Below are 14,454 nucleotides of genomic sequence, written 5' to 3'. Positions count from 1 at the left end.
TTATAAACCGCTTTGTTTTTCCATATCCGGGTCTGCATTGCTTTGTTTTTCCATATCCGGGTCTACATTGCTCACGTTAAAGCCTTCAAATGAACCATTTCTTTTATGCTCCCGTGGCTGCTCATCTTTGTGTTTTGCTTCATCAATTACTTCAGTGGTAACATGATCTCTGTCCAATGGACCATTTGGATCTATAGAATATGAAGCACCGAGGCTGAAAGAAGGAGAAGTGTCAACGGCAAGTGAGGGGTCAACTGAAGCATCAAGGGAGGGGCGGACCGAGTAGGAAATTTTCCGGTTCTTCCTAGCCTTTGCTCGCCATCTCTTCAGACCTTCAACCACATTCTCTGTGAAAACAGCTGCCCTCATTGCTGAACCCATCTGTTGCAATTCTCATTTAGGTTTAAATTCTTGAATACATAATCATATACAGTTTAAGTTAACTCTTTGTGGCTAATCAAGTTTTCTGAAGGCAGGAACAATTTTATACGTAGGATCTGTTGATCATAAATATATGTATGTAGATGCATACCTGTGTGACCAAAGCATATAGAGGTAGGGTCACATAGCCACAGAGGAAGTGAACCAACAGTCCCATGACAAGCGTTATGACAATGTCTTCTGTTCGCCGGTGGAAGCATGATCTAAATCCAAATTTGTACTGTAATTTTGAAGCAACGTTAGAATTGTAATTTCTTTTTAATTCAAATCAACTCATAGAGTAAATTCCTTGAGAGAAAGGTACTCCTAATAAATGCTTACCGAAGTCCATGTGAAGAATGCCAATTGAAAGGAGTTCTGCAAAGCCCAGAATATAGTTTAGAATAAATTCATGCAGCCACATATAGAGTTTTTCTTTTCTTTATCTTTACTTGCATATCGCTGCTGTGCTGTTAATTGGTTAGCATTTTAAGAGCTAGCAATATGAATTGTATGAGGCGGAGAAGCAATTTGCATAATGAAAATGAGAAGATCTGTTTGAAGGATTAAAGAACAACCTGAAACAATATGAATTGTATAAGGTGGAGAAGCAATTTAGGCCTACCAAACCAGAAGAAATGGTCACTAGGCTTAACGAGTATAGTTCCTTCAACAACAAGAGATTTATCATGGCTATCTAAGCACATTAAAGTTATGATGGCTTGTAGTTTTGTCCCAACCAGCAACAACATCTGCAAAACACAACATATATGAAGGATTTCAACATACAGATTTCTCGTGCACAATTACTTGAATCTTGCTCAAGTATATTGATTAATTATTAAAGTCGATTTACTTACCAGTAGTGGAATAAATGGAAGCCAATAATAACTGTAAAATTCTGTACACATACGATACATTGACAAAAATTAGAATCATGAACCTTTGATGGGGTATTTATATAAACAAAATTGGAATAAGTTACGTGATCAGCTTATTTGAACATACTGTGTGCATTGAAGAATATGAAACATATAGAAAACATCCAAATCCAGAAGCTGCAAAATCAGAGATTTTAGGCAAAGAATTAAGTTTACAGTTTTTGGGATTAATGATTTGTACTGATCATTGAAGATTGAAGATTAGTTTTCATTACCTTATCCCCACTAACACGCCAAAATCTTTATCCAAGGCTCTTCTAATGTATTTTTGAAAATCAAAGCTGTTGTCTTGATCAAAATGGGCCTGCAGAAAGAGCAGGAAAAGAAAAACACCAGTTAATCTCATCAGTTAACAATTATTTATTATCGTAACGCTATAAATTTGTCTCTATTTCACGTGGTTGAGGTTGTCATATACCATGATAAATCCATGCCTCAGTGTTAGATAATCCACTTTGGAAACAGAACCATAAAATTGTCCGAAGAAACATGCCTGCAAAAGATTGGCAAAACAACAACATTGCAGAAATAATCAGATAGAAATTTAAACAAGGTCAATATTAATTTATTTTTTTTAAAAAAAAAAACTAACCGGCCAGCGAAGAACTGTATTTTTTTTTAAAAAAACTAACCGGCCAGCGAAGAACTGAGTTTTCATTCCAATATCTCAGATGCCGCTTCCCAAATGGTGTTTGATGACTGAGCTGGAACCTCCTGGGATCTGTATGTGATTAGTAACAGCAAAATAAGTACAAATCTTTATAACCCAGTAGCAAATTATGTTACTTCTTTTTATATGCTTTAAGGAATGATTTGTTTCTGTTGCTTTGATTTCATAGGTAGGTGTTCTTTTCTTGTGAAATTATGATCAAATCCATTGAATTTTTGCAACTTACGTGATCACAAAATTTAAATTTTATTCTTTGATCATTTTAAATGATATTGAACTACAAACACATTCTCAGATACGATATTTTCCAATGAAGTTCTTGCTGTTGCAATATTGTGTGTCCCTCAAGTCTTTGATGAGGACGTTGATAATATTCCATTCTCTTGTAGCTATGAATGCTGTTTGCTTGTAGCTAAAAAGGTTTGAGCATGAACCATCGAGAATGTACGTGTTCATTGAATGTTTAATCCTTCAGCGGCCATAGCATTTATTTTATTGATGAGACAAAACTAACGTGGTCTAACAAAGAATTCTGTGACCAAACAAGATCATGACCATCAATCGATCATACCTGTTGAAAATTGATAATCCAGTGTCCTTGTCTCTGCCTCCCAAGATTCCCATCTTCTCATCTAAAAAAAGCAAATTTTCAAACACATGTCAGACTTTTACATTTCACAATCACTAAGAAACTCAAGGTTTGTTACGGTATGCATCTTCCCGTACAACTTCTATTTCTTTTTAGAGGCTTTCTTGAATTGATTTTGTTCTTGAAAGTCAACAACTTAACAGTACATCATGGAAAACATCAAAAGTTTTAGTATGAGAAAGAAAGAAAATGAAAATTACCTTGGCCATCCCTAGGCCGAATGTAAAAATGCTTGATAAGCAATGGAAGGAAGCAAGCACGAAGATCAAGTACTGGAGTTGCCTCATACCTTCCCTGGACAACAAAGAAGCCTTTCCCTGTTCAAGAATCCAGTGAAAACAAATATCAGTGTTAAACATTGATCTTATATATAACATATGCAAAATTTATACCTGCTCTGCACATTTGGCTTCTTCTTCACTCCAATCACTTGAATCCACACCGCCACAGGGAAGGAAGGTTTCGCTAGCACTCTTTGGGATACATATATTTGCAACTGGCTTTTCCAATACAGTCAGCAACAATGAGATGAAACCCAGTAGCATCAACTCTATACGAACAGAAAACATATAAAGTTTTAGTGATTAGCAGAACAAGATCTTCCTGTTATATATATTTTGATGTGTACCTGTTTTGATCTTGTACAGAGCTGGAATGAGGTACTTCCTCCTTTTCTTGTTGAAATACTGTGAGCCCAAAAACAAAGTGGAAAGTTAATGCCAGATGAATGGAGATCAATATTATTCTTACTTGCATGTCCAATATTTCCAAGTACTGTAAGTTCAAGTTGTGTGTATATATATTTATGTATACCTTAACTAAAAGATGAAGCAAATGCTCAATAAAGATAGATATTAATATCAGAAAGAAGCAAACAGTAGCCACAGCCCATGTTGGTGTTTCTTCGAGCGTTTTTGCTTCTCCTTCTCCAGCCATCTCTTACGACTATATGTTTCTCTCTTGCGTGTGATATTGGAGGGTCCTCAATTGCCTAGCTTATGTTCTCAACGCAGAGAAACAAATTAATATTTGAGGATGATTTTTCCACGGAACCTCTGTTTCTGTCGTAGCTAGCTAGCTCTATTCCAGTTGGAGATGAACAAAGAACAACAGGGGGCTTCTGGGTCCTTGATATATACCAAGTTGCATGCCATGTTATTGGAATTTGGTAGCAAGAAATCAAAAAACACAAACGAACAAACCAACTTCAAGTGTGTTTGTTTGCTTTGTAAAATTTTATTTTTTATAATTTTAAATTATTTTATTTTGTTGTGCATAGATGTATAAAATAAATTTTAAAAAAATAAAAAAATATCTTATTTTAATATATTTTAAAATTAAAAACAGCCACCAAGTCAAATTCAAGTATTACTTTTTTATGTTAGGTTTTACGTACCATGTGATGGTACGGAGTTTTTTTTGTTTTTTTTTGTCAAATGACGTGTACGATGAAATAAGTTAAAGAAAGTCAACTGGTGAGCTTAGATGACGGTCCCACCCACCAAATTGTGACGTGTTCCCTATTTTATACTTCATTTTGTATCTATAAGCTCCTCGATCGGATCTTAAATGTAACCGTATTCTTGGCTTTTAATTTGTTTGAATCGACTTTAATCTTCGCATCTTGAGTTTTTAATGTTTCTCATGTTGTATACTTTGTATTATACTTGTACATTGTACGTCTTTGCATGCTTTGTGTCCCTACACCTCAGCTAAGATTAAGATATGAAAGCTTGGACTTTCTCTACCCCAGAGACTCTAGCAGCCTCCAAGCATCTACCTTGATTATCGATGGGATTTGAAAAAATAGTTGTAATTATTTTTAAAAATATATTTTTTTATTTTTTAAAATTTATTTTTAATATATTGTATTAAATATATAAAAAAATCAAAATTTTTAATAGCTCTAGTAACACTTTTTTAAGGGTGTATTTGAGATTATATTTGCAAAAGCCATTTAAAGTGTTTATTATTTATAAATATATTAAAATAAAAAATTTCTTTTTAATATAACACCTCAAAACAATTTAAAAATATAAAATAATATATATTTTTTAAATTAAAATTTTAAAAAATATTATTTATACCGCCTTTCCAACAAATTCTTGAAGCAGCCAAACCACAGGATCTGTCGTCAACCAGCAAAACGTCTTCAACAATTGAATCATTGCTAGTCGTCACCATAATCTTTTCTTTTTAATAAAGTATAAAAAAACAAAAATTCTATGCAATCTTCTCCTTTCCTTTGATCAATCTGGAGGGAGTAAGGAATCGTCTCTTGATAATAAGGAATCGTCTCTTGATACATGTAAAATAACGCAAAGGTCATTCCAACGCCAAGTCGAGACACAGAAAAATAAAACATTAGCTCTCATTAACCTCCATGTTTTCTATCTGCTCAATTATTTGGTCCCATGGTTGAATCAGTTCGAATCTTGGAACCCAGAAGAGAAATTACTTTAGCATCAGTGATCAAATTCAACGAAAATCGTTGATACACAAAATCCCTCAATGCCATCGAGTCGAATGGAAACGAATTCGAAGGCAACACCGTAAGGTTCTGCCACCCCAAACGGGTAACACCTCGAGGCTGGCCCGTGGCCTCATCTCCGACGCCCTCTTGATTAAGCGGCTGTAGGCGTTTGGCTAGGCCAGGTCGTTCATCAACAAGCACCGCGAAATTTTTTTTGGGAACCCATTATTATTCTATTCTACCAAGCAACTAGAGATCGGGAGGTTCCTGTTTTTTTTTTTTTTTTCCTGGTAATCTGGAACCCTCTTCTCCAAGTTCAAGAAAGTATATATTTGGTGCAATTGAAAGTTACATAATAATTCTCAAGGTATGTTATTGGTGAAGTCCGAGATGTCCAAATCAGAGTCAGTCCACAAATTGGACCAAGGATCACATGCTTCGAAATAATGCAGTCCTGGGAGAACATGATAATAAAGATCATGAATCTAGGTGGGTCGCAGTGTATTGTTGAAAATATGAAGTCATAGTGAAATTAACAGTTGATGTGAGAGCTGTCATGCTCCAACAGGTCCTGTTGGAACTTTTGCTTGATACACTAGGACTGTCTACAACAACGTCCGGCCATTTCCATTATTCATCAAGTTTTTTAATTAACTGGTCCGGCAACTGATGATAGCATCAATTTCTGCTTGGTTTGTTCGAAGCTCATGGGCACGACAATCAGAGCTGTTGACCAGAAATAAATTATGAAAACCATTTTCAAGATTTGCAAAAAGCGAGAACCAAAACCAAAACCACAACAAAACATTGTTCTGCAGGCAGTTTCTCTGCGTTTGTTGTAGATATCAGAGTTAGTTTCCAATCAATTCATGAAACGTGATTAGATGCAAACAAGATCGTAAGCAGGACAAACGAGGAGAAAAATGCATGGAACAAACAGAGCAGTTCGGAATGTCGTAGGCTAGCATAGAACAAAACATATTGAGAGATGACAACCATATAAAATATCTGGCGCTATTACAACTACATTTCCAGATTGAATTGTGCGAGCATGTATGAAGAGAACATTCTTGAATGTGGGTTATCATGGGAAATCTAATAGAGATTAGTACCAGGTACAAACAGCTCTGTTGCATAGTCAAAGGAGTTAGGATATAGCCAAGTTACCTTGGGAGAATAATTATATTCTCTCACAAGCTAATACATATAAAACCAAGCAACAGGAAGCATCCCTTGTGCGGCCTCATTAGTATATACGATAATTTTCAGCACGGGGTTGCAGAATTGCCTGCAAAAGAATGCAAACAATTTCAATGAGATCAGATTAGATCAAACAGGTGAAAAACTAGCATGAACACAAACAGTTATTGACTTCATTAGATAATGCGGCAAATAAGATACCATCAACCATTGGAAAAAATACCCCATCTGACATGATCCTGAAAATAGATTTACAGATCTAAACTGATACTAATGCAGCATCGACCATGCACACAATACCACCTTAACTGCACCAGACATCGAAGTTCTCTGTTTGAGTGGCAAGGCTGGGAATCAAACAGGTTTTACAATCCTGCACAGCTCCATGAATAAATAGCATTGGTAACAGAAATGAGCAGGCACTAACTGCCCAGGTGCTTATAAAATCCACCAACTTGAATCAAGTTTCCTCTTAAACCATCAAATCCCTTTCAGATCAAATAAATGCTGATCAACAAGTTCTTGATCAAGCTCTGTATAGCTAACCAAACTAGTTTAGTTTGTGGCTTAGTTTGAGTTGTAAATACCCAGTTAGCTTACGTGACTATTATATACCTGTCATTTATAAAGTTCAGTTGCCCTCTACCACTACACTCTTTCTTGCAAAGCTACACCTTTTTTAGCTTGAAATATAATATAATGACCTATCAAAAAAGCTTGAACAGAATAGAGGCCTCTTACTTCGGTACAACTGCTCCCAACTGCATTATTTATTGCTGGAGGCTTTGTATGGAAGTGCTCTCCGGGGCGAGGCAGAAAGGACGATCCAGGATTCAATGGAGATGTTATTAAGGTCAAATTGTCCTCCTTATTAACAAGGCATTTATCCTCAGTCAATGAGAAACCAAAGAGTCTGCAGCTGCTTTTGTACGACACCAAATCTTGAGCTGCAATAGGTTGTGAAACGCCATGTTGAAGATGCTCATGGGACAGACCAAAAGGATTATTGCTCCATTGGCCGTCTCTTTTTACACTGGGCTCAGAATGTGCAGACAACTTGAAATTCCCCCCCTGCATTTCAGGACCACAAAACCAACTTCGGGTGGTAGCTGTCTGCTGCACATGATCATTGAAATTAAAATTGGAAGATGGCTTTGGAACTGGATTGCTAGCATGCTGAAACATTAACACTGAAGATGGTGATGATACTTGTGCAGAAGGTCGAATTTGAGTATTATAGCCCTGCATCATTGTAGACCATCCATTTCTTGAGCTTGACCTTTGGGCGCCATCAGAGAATCTGAGACTACAATTTTCACGAGCCTCATTGGCATTTGGGATTCTTCCATATGATGAGCTTGGAAAAATTTCTTGACCTTCAAAGACCTTACGGAATCTATAAGATTCATTAAAGCCTATGCCCTTGTAGGAATTATTTGAAGTGGAAATCGAGTCTCTGATACCACTTCCTAATGCAGCAATCCCAGAACTGTGGGAACCAGGAAAACAACTCCTTATTTCAGATGGGTACTGATTCTGACCATCAACACCATCATAAAGAGCATTAAAACTCATAATTTCTTGACCTTGCAAGACCTCCTGGGACCTTGAAGATTCCCTAAAGCCTGGTGCTCCAATCCCATCTGTAAGAAAAACATGCAGACCAGTCAGTAACATTGAACGCAGAACAAGGAAAAAGTTGATAATGGTGATGCATTTATTTGAGGGAAAGCAGATCCTACCAGGAATTGGAAATTCTGCCTTTGACGAAGGCAATCCAGACCTGCTCCTCTTCAAACCAGGTGCCATAAAGTTATTGGAACTGGAAATAGAACCAGAACCAGAAGGCTCAACTTCCCAAGGAGAAACCCTGCTGAGCCTGTTAGGCTCCATATCATCCCACCTTACCTGAGATTAAGAAGAAGAAAAAAGATCCACTGGAATACATATCATTCAATTAACATGACACATTAAATGTCAAAAATTGTAAAGATGCTTTGAATAGGCAAAATTAGGAGCAAAAGCACAGAAGGAATCCAGAAGAAGAAAAGAACAAAACAAAATGCCCAGATTGCCTAGCAGAAAAATAATACAAATATCCCGCTTTTAAACTAACGAAGCAAAATCACTTCTACATTTCTATAATTACAAAAATTCAACATGTGATATTCAGTAATAATCATGGCTACAGAACACATCATCACCCCAAAGTACAACTATAGAACACCTGGTATAATATCATGGAGAAAGAATATGACATTAATTAATGGTTAGATATTGAAGGTCCACTGATGAATTGTGGGAAAGCATCTTAACCATTGCAAGTTATGCTTGTAATTACAATTCAGTAGCTCTTCCAAACTTCAGATAACAAAAGACTGAGGATGAGGCAACAATGCATCAATGACTATATAGATGGAACTTAGAAAAGCAGACCCACGTCTAGGCGCGACCCCACAACTTAATCTCAAACAGATCTTGTTAGCAATAAAAAGGGTTTCCACCACCATTTAGGAACTTGAAAGTAATTTTTATAAAATATGATTTTCAACAACTACATACCAACAGGCATTTCCATTTTGAACCAGGCCATCTAGCAGGATCTAGCTCACTGACTCCAGTTATTATTCCAGTGTATCTGCAAAAAGTATTTGAGTAAATGTTTTGATGATATAATTAGTTAAAAGCTACTAACCCATGGATGGCAAACCTTCTCTCCGCTGCATCTTCTGTTTCAAAACGCATTTTGAATCTCATTCCAGAAGAGAAGGATTGATCAAGGCTCTTCAAGAATTTATTAAAAGGTATTATGAACTCTGATGAGCTGGCCCTACAAAGTAAGAAATTGAAGATGAAAATTCAGGAATGAAGAAAGTATTAAATCCATGGTAATAAAATACAGGTAGCAGAAAAGAAACAACTGAGAAACTTATCAATTGGCAAGACATGAAGAAACTCAAGTCAAATAGATGATGTCAAAACCAAAAAGAGTTCTCAAGAGATGTAATTGATTATAATTGCAATAATGAATGTCAAGTGAGTTTTTTCTTTTAGACTCAAAAGCAGTATAATGTGTTGTCCACAACCCCTAGATGCTCGGTATCTAGCAAGGGTAAACTTTTCTCAATAAAATGTATCGTGTTGGGCACTAAAATTTTAAGTTTTGATGACAATGGCTCTTAAGTCACCCAGCCAGCTTCAGATTCAATAAGCAATTGAATTTTGCATTCTCAAGTATTGGATAAAAAACACAATGGTTTGGGAGAACAGGAAGTACTCGTGATAACTACAAAGGATTTCGGAAGAAAGTTGAAAAAACCTTGTGCAACATACCAATCTGGATTCTGCAACGACTTTTTTGGGAAGAGAGGAAACATGAGGAACAACAATGGGAAAAACTTTGTAGCGGTGTTATGCACTATAGAAGGGTAAGGACTTTGGTGATATGTAAAAAGAATACTGGAGACAATATCACCCTGAAAGGGTGGCAATCGGATGATGAGAAATTCAACAGTGTGTTCAATTGCAGTTCAGTCTTTAGTTATGGCATGAATTAGATGATGAAAACTGAGTTGAGAGCTTTATGGAACAAAAAGACATGCCACCACAAAATATTTTTAAGTTTACATGCCACTATAACAATCGAAAGATGCTGCAACCACCCTATATAAATTTTTCAGTAATATTTACTTACAAGCATTCTACTAGGACAATTCAATCCGATAGTTTCACATACTCAAATCAAATTGTTGGTTCTATTTTCCTGTAAGTACTAGACAAAACAAGAAGAAAATTACCTTGGATTGTAGTAAATGTGGAAAACACTTCTAGTAGAAATAGCATTAGCTACATCCCCAGGAGAGATCTGATTCAGCTGATTATTCCACAAAGCTGGAAATGTGGGGCCACATTTAACTTGTGCTGCTCTTCGAACTCCCAGTCTCAATTCCCCATCCTCACCCCTGATGGAAGATACAAATACAGAATCAGAAAGTCGGGCCTATTATATCCCCCATAGAAAGACTAGAGATATTCATACCTGAGAAAGAGTACGGCATCCCCAGAGACAAGTTTTTTCTTATTGACAAACGCACTCCATCCAGTAGTGAGCAAATGCCTACGTGGCTGACCTGCTCAAACCGAAAAGAAAAATGCAAACTCAAGAATCAAACAGTGGAAGGATAATATATAAAATCAGTCAGCAAACTATTAGTCAATTGAGAGAAAGACTAAAGTATGAAGCTTAAGAAGCAAGTGCAATTGCCTCAAGCATACCCCTGTAGATATGTCGAAACTTCCACTCAGAGCCATGAAGATCCTTCGCCACAAGCTCTTGTGAAGGCCTTTGTTGAGTATAATCCTATATTAAGAATCCACTCAAGTCAACAACATCCAATGTTGAGAATGTAGGACAGTCGAAGTTGAAATCGCACACATAAATGGCTGTAAGAGAATATGAATAAAAAATACAGTTTCATTTACCAGAGGAGGGAAGCAGTCCTCAGCAGCTCGACGAGGGACTGAAAAGCCTCCATGAGTGCTAGTGTCAGAAGCAGTTAGGGTCTTACAGAACATATGGGGTGTTGTCATCTTCACAGTGGTTTCACCATCCTCCTCTTCACCATCCCCCTCAAATATCCCCTCCCTCAACTTCTGCTCAATTTCCTGTGCACAACAACAATTGAAGGAGAAACGAACCCCGTCTCAAGAATCTCAGTTAACACCATAATGAATCAAGAGAAACAAACCAAAAGATACACTTGCAGCAACAAAGTAGTTGAAATTTAAAATTCAAAAATTCAACACTTGAAATTTAAAGAATGATGCATATCTACAAGTGACAAGCATTCTGTTTGTTAATGAAATATTTAATTTTGATTAAATAAAGATTTTAAATCTAATCTCTTAAACGTTTTGAAATCAATAAGGTAGTAAAAGTTACAAGCCCAAACAAAAAAAAAATTCCCTTTCAGCAGTATTATAATATTATCACCCAAAAACTCAATCTACCAAATTTTCTTACATTCTTTCAACAACTAAAGGTAAAGCAAAATTAGAAAAGCACCCACCTCACTCTCAGGAACCAGGGAGACCTGTGCATACACCTCATCACTTGCTGCCTCGGCCTGACACAAGGGGAAAAAAACCACGATTTTACCACAAATCTGTCTTTAACATATATAGCACTCCATTTCCCTTGAACAAAAACCAGAATAAAATAAACAAAAACAACCAAATACATGTATAGAACTCCTCACATTTACAATGCTAGACAACTAACAAATGAAATTCTCCGCAATTGCAAAAACCGATTACCGAAAATGCAACCCTTTAATTCCCCTATGAAACTAAGCAGCATCAACAAGTAAAACAACTTGTTTGGCCACAACAATTGCATCGATAAAAACAACATAGATAACACACATACGAAATGATGCAAAGACTTACATGGAGTTTGACATCAACAACTCGACAGAAGACATGAGGAGGGAGATCATAAACTGCAAGAGGCAAATCAGGGAGTTGTTCCAAGTGGCCTTGAGGGAAATACACAACAACACTCCCTCTCTTTGGCAAAGATATTAGAGGGCCAGCACAAGCATGCCAAAGTTCCAAACAAACGGAAGAGGTACTAGAACCAGAGCCAGAACCAGACGCACTCAAAGCAGAAGCAGCAGAGGATGATGATGGAGAAGATAAAGACCCACAAGACGGTGTAGTTTCATCTTCTTCAATAGTGTTGAGATCTATCAGACCCACCATTTTTAGCCTTAATTAGCTATATAGCCTTTCCTAAACAAAGGCAGTAACAACAGGAACAGTGTAGAGTTCTTGAAGGATAACAAGGAGTAACTGTTGATAACAATAATGAAGGTTTATTAAAAGACAAGTGCTTTTGTGAGCAAGGAGAGATTTCATGACTGCATTATAGTGCAACTTTGGCGATGGCCCAAAAGGAGATTAGAGTCAAGACTCTTAAAAAGAGAGACCCTTTGTCTCTCTCTGCTTTTTTAAGACATCAAATCAAAAGCTTTAAAGGGGTACTAGTATTAAATTAAATTAAAGCTTTCAACTTTTTTTTTATTTTCTTCTCAATTTTTCATGGGTTTCTTTTCTTGCTCATGATCTGCAAAACTGAGATGCAGTGCCTGCCGCAATGCTGCCATGCTGTGAAGACCCTGCAAGGATGCGATGTGTGGCAGTAGTGTTAGAGAGAGAGAGAGACAGAAAAAGAGATTTTAATGGGAACTATATCTGTCTCTCTTATCTTTTCTTTTTCAAGTGCTTCTTCCTTTCCATAATAATAATAATAATAATAACAATAAATGTAATGTAATATAGGAGTAAACAAAATACAGTTTATAAATTTTGTAGCAGTAAAGGGAGTGAAAGAGTTCCTGTACGGATCCCTGTATTTCCGGGCGGATGTCTATTCTGTCCCCTTTCACTTCTCCAATCTCCCTCATGTCCCTTGCTTAGAGTCTATAGGGAGCACAGGGAATTTGAAAGAGATTATTTTTATAAATATATTAAAATAACAATCTTTTTTAAATTTATTTTAAACATCAAAATAATTAAAAATTAAAAAATCGGCTAAATGGCTTTAAATGTGTAATTATTTTATAAACATTTTACAGGGCTTTTGTCATCGAAAAAAGGTAGCGGAAACCTCGAATAGATTCAGTTCGCCGAGCTTGAGTGTTGCCATCTGCTGTGGAACTTTTACAGCACTTTAGTGCTCCAAGCTTTTCATTTTCATTTCAAATCCATCTGTTGTCTGTTCGAGCATCCAGTTGGTCGCATCTGGAACTAAGGCCTTGAAGATCTAGCGCAACTGGAGTCTCTTCCCGTCATGATGCGCTGCTGCTGCTTCAAGTTTTGACTCTGCCCTATGGACTACAACCTCTAGGCAATTATAGTTGTTTCCTTAGGCTAAAAGCAACGTTAGCTGCTTGTCATTATGCCTGAACTGGCCGCAGAGTGTATAAGTGTGTGTGTCTATATATATATATATATGGTCTTTAATAAGTGGCATGAATCCATGCCTAGTCTTTGTTAGGATTAGCAGGGACCAATCTGTATTATTTGGTTTCATTTCATTTCTTTCCATTCACAGTTGTGTCTCCCTCTCGGCCAACTAGTGTCCACAATCAGTAGAGAAATCAGTCCTTATTTAACTGTGAATTCAAGGTGCCCTAGTCTACTTCACACTCGTAGATTAGTTTATTGTCATGTGAACTTTCTTTGGAGTTACTCGGGAGGGTAGTATGGTAACTTTACATGGTTTTTTTGTATTTGAAAATATATTAAAACAAAATGTTTTTATTTTTAAAAATTAATTTTTAACATTCATATATTACCAAAACTTTTTGAAGGCAAAAATAAACATATTTTTTATTCATTCTTAAATTTCAGCTAAATTAGTTTGTTTATTTTGAAAAATAAAAAATAATACACTTTTATTATTCAAACTTTAATTGTATATTTTTTAATTATAAAAGAGAGATTGAAATTTGAAATTAATATATATTAAGAAAATAAAAACACTAATATCATATACAATGGTATGATCAACTATATTTTTAATCAATAGTGGTTTCTCTACTTGTACAAAAATCCTAACATGAGTGGGTTACAGCATTGTATGAAAACTATTTTTTTAAATTATTTCTTGTTTAAAAAATTAAATTAATATTATTTTAGATTTTTTTATTATAATAAAATGATTTTAAAAATAAAAAATCTAAAAAACTTAAAGAGGCTAGCTGCAATTCAGAAATGGCTGCAGACACTGTAGGCAGGTCATACGATCAAAATTAACTGTATGTTGACTGTGTAGGGCACAAGAGCCTAAACTGTTGGTAATAGTTTTCAAACAGTGCACCCAAACCGAACCAGCACGTGTCAGAAAGCCATAATTGAGAAGACATGGTCCTTAAATACTCTGTGGAGTCCCTTAAATTCAAAGGAACCCTAAGAGGGGCTGCAGGCATAGGGCTCAGAGAATGGAGTATTGAACTAAAATGGGCAATCAGGGTTGTACGCTTTATTATTAGCAAGCTGCGTGTCTTTATCGTGGCCTAATCTCTTGGCAGCAAGG

General features: G+C 36.1%; 2 protein-coding genes across 3 annotated transcripts; both read right to left on the bottom strand.

Moving 5' to 3' along the window:
- On the bottom strand, nt 1-3,760 carry LOC105108582 (MLO-like protein 12). Its single transcript, XM_011002932.1, has 14 exons — nt 3,494-3,760; nt 3,309-3,366; nt 3,073-3,230; nt 2,881-2,997; nt 2,603-2,663; nt 1,994-2,082; nt 1,780-1,854; nt 1,577-1,665; nt 1,429-1,478; nt 1,281-1,321; nt 999-1,172; nt 763-798; nt 533-661; nt 1-381 (listed from the first exon to the last, which is right to left on the bottom strand). The coding sequence occupies exons 1-14, from the start codon at nt 3,614-3,616 to the stop codon at nt 1-3; spliced, it is 1,581 nt and encodes a 526-aa protein (XP_011001234.1). The 5' UTR covers nt 3,617-3,760.
- Nucleotides 3,761-5,459: 1,699 nt separating this feature from the next.
- LOC105108567 (auxin response factor 3-like) lies at nt 5,460-12,623 on the bottom strand. Of its 2 annotated transcripts, XR_839080.1 has the most exons (12): nt 11,802-12,623; nt 11,423-11,479; nt 10,836-11,018; nt 10,629-10,713; nt 10,393-10,483; nt 10,151-10,315; nt 9,064-9,183; nt 8,916-8,991; nt 8,096-8,261; nt 7,095-7,996; nt 6,321-6,441; nt 5,460-5,879 (listed from the first exon to the last, which is right to left on the bottom strand). XR_839080.1 is itself a non-coding variant. In XM_011002915.1 (11 exons), exons 1-11 carry the CDS (start codon nt 12,114-12,116, stop codon nt 6,400-6,402), a joined length of 2,202 nt encoding a protein of 733 aa, XP_011001217.1. In that variant the 5' UTR covers nt 12,117-12,623; the 3' UTR covers nt 6,097-6,399. The 2 variants fall into 2 exon arrangements, 1 of the variants encoding a protein (XP_011001217.1); XM_011002915.1 differs by lacking the exon at nt 5,460-5,879 and having other exon boundaries at nt 6,097-6,441.
- Nucleotides 12,624-14,454: the final 1,831 nt, after the last annotated feature.

Source organism: Populus euphratica, unplaced genomic scaffold (genome assembly GCF_000495115.2).
Source record: "Populus euphratica unplaced genomic scaffold, PopEup_1.0 scaffold293.1, whole genome shotgun sequence".
In the NCBI taxonomy this organism is placed as follows: domain Eukaryota; kingdom Viridiplantae; phylum Streptophyta; class Magnoliopsida; order Malpighiales; family Salicaceae; genus Populus; species Populus euphratica.
The sequence above is the reverse complement of the archived record's forward strand: the minus strand, read 5'-3'. Positions and strand labels throughout refer to the sequence as shown.

What these genes read in the sequence shown, in the direction of transcription:
- LOC105108582 (XM_011002932.1), bottom strand. Translation starts at nt 3,616, where the DNA reads ATGGCTGGAGAAGGAGAAGCAAAAACGCTCGAAGAAACACCAACATGG. An exon ending in CATATTCTTCAATGCACACA is followed by an intron (nt 1,322 to 1,428) that starts GTATGTTCAAAT and finishes GTATGTGTACAG; the next exon opens with AATTTTACAGTTATTATTGG. An exon ending in TTCCATTTATTCCACTACTG is followed by an intron (nt 1,173 to 1,280) that starts GTAAGTAAATCG and finishes TGTGTTTTGCAG; the next exon opens with ATGTTGTTGCTGGTTGGGAC.
- LOC105108567 (XM_011002915.1), bottom strand. Translation starts at nt 12,116, where the DNA reads ATGGTGGGTCTGATAGATCTCAACACTATTGAAGAAGATGAAACTACA. An exon ending in TTGTTGATGTCAAACTCCAT is followed by an intron (nt 11,480 to 11,801) that starts GTAAGTCTTTGC and finishes CCCTTGTGTCAG; the next exon opens with GCCGAGGCAGCAAGTGATGA. An exon ending in TTGGGAGCAGTTGTACCGAA is followed by an intron (nt 6,442 to 7,094) that starts GTAAGAGGCCTC and finishes ATTCTTTTGCAG; the next exon opens with GCAATTCTGCAACCCCGTGC.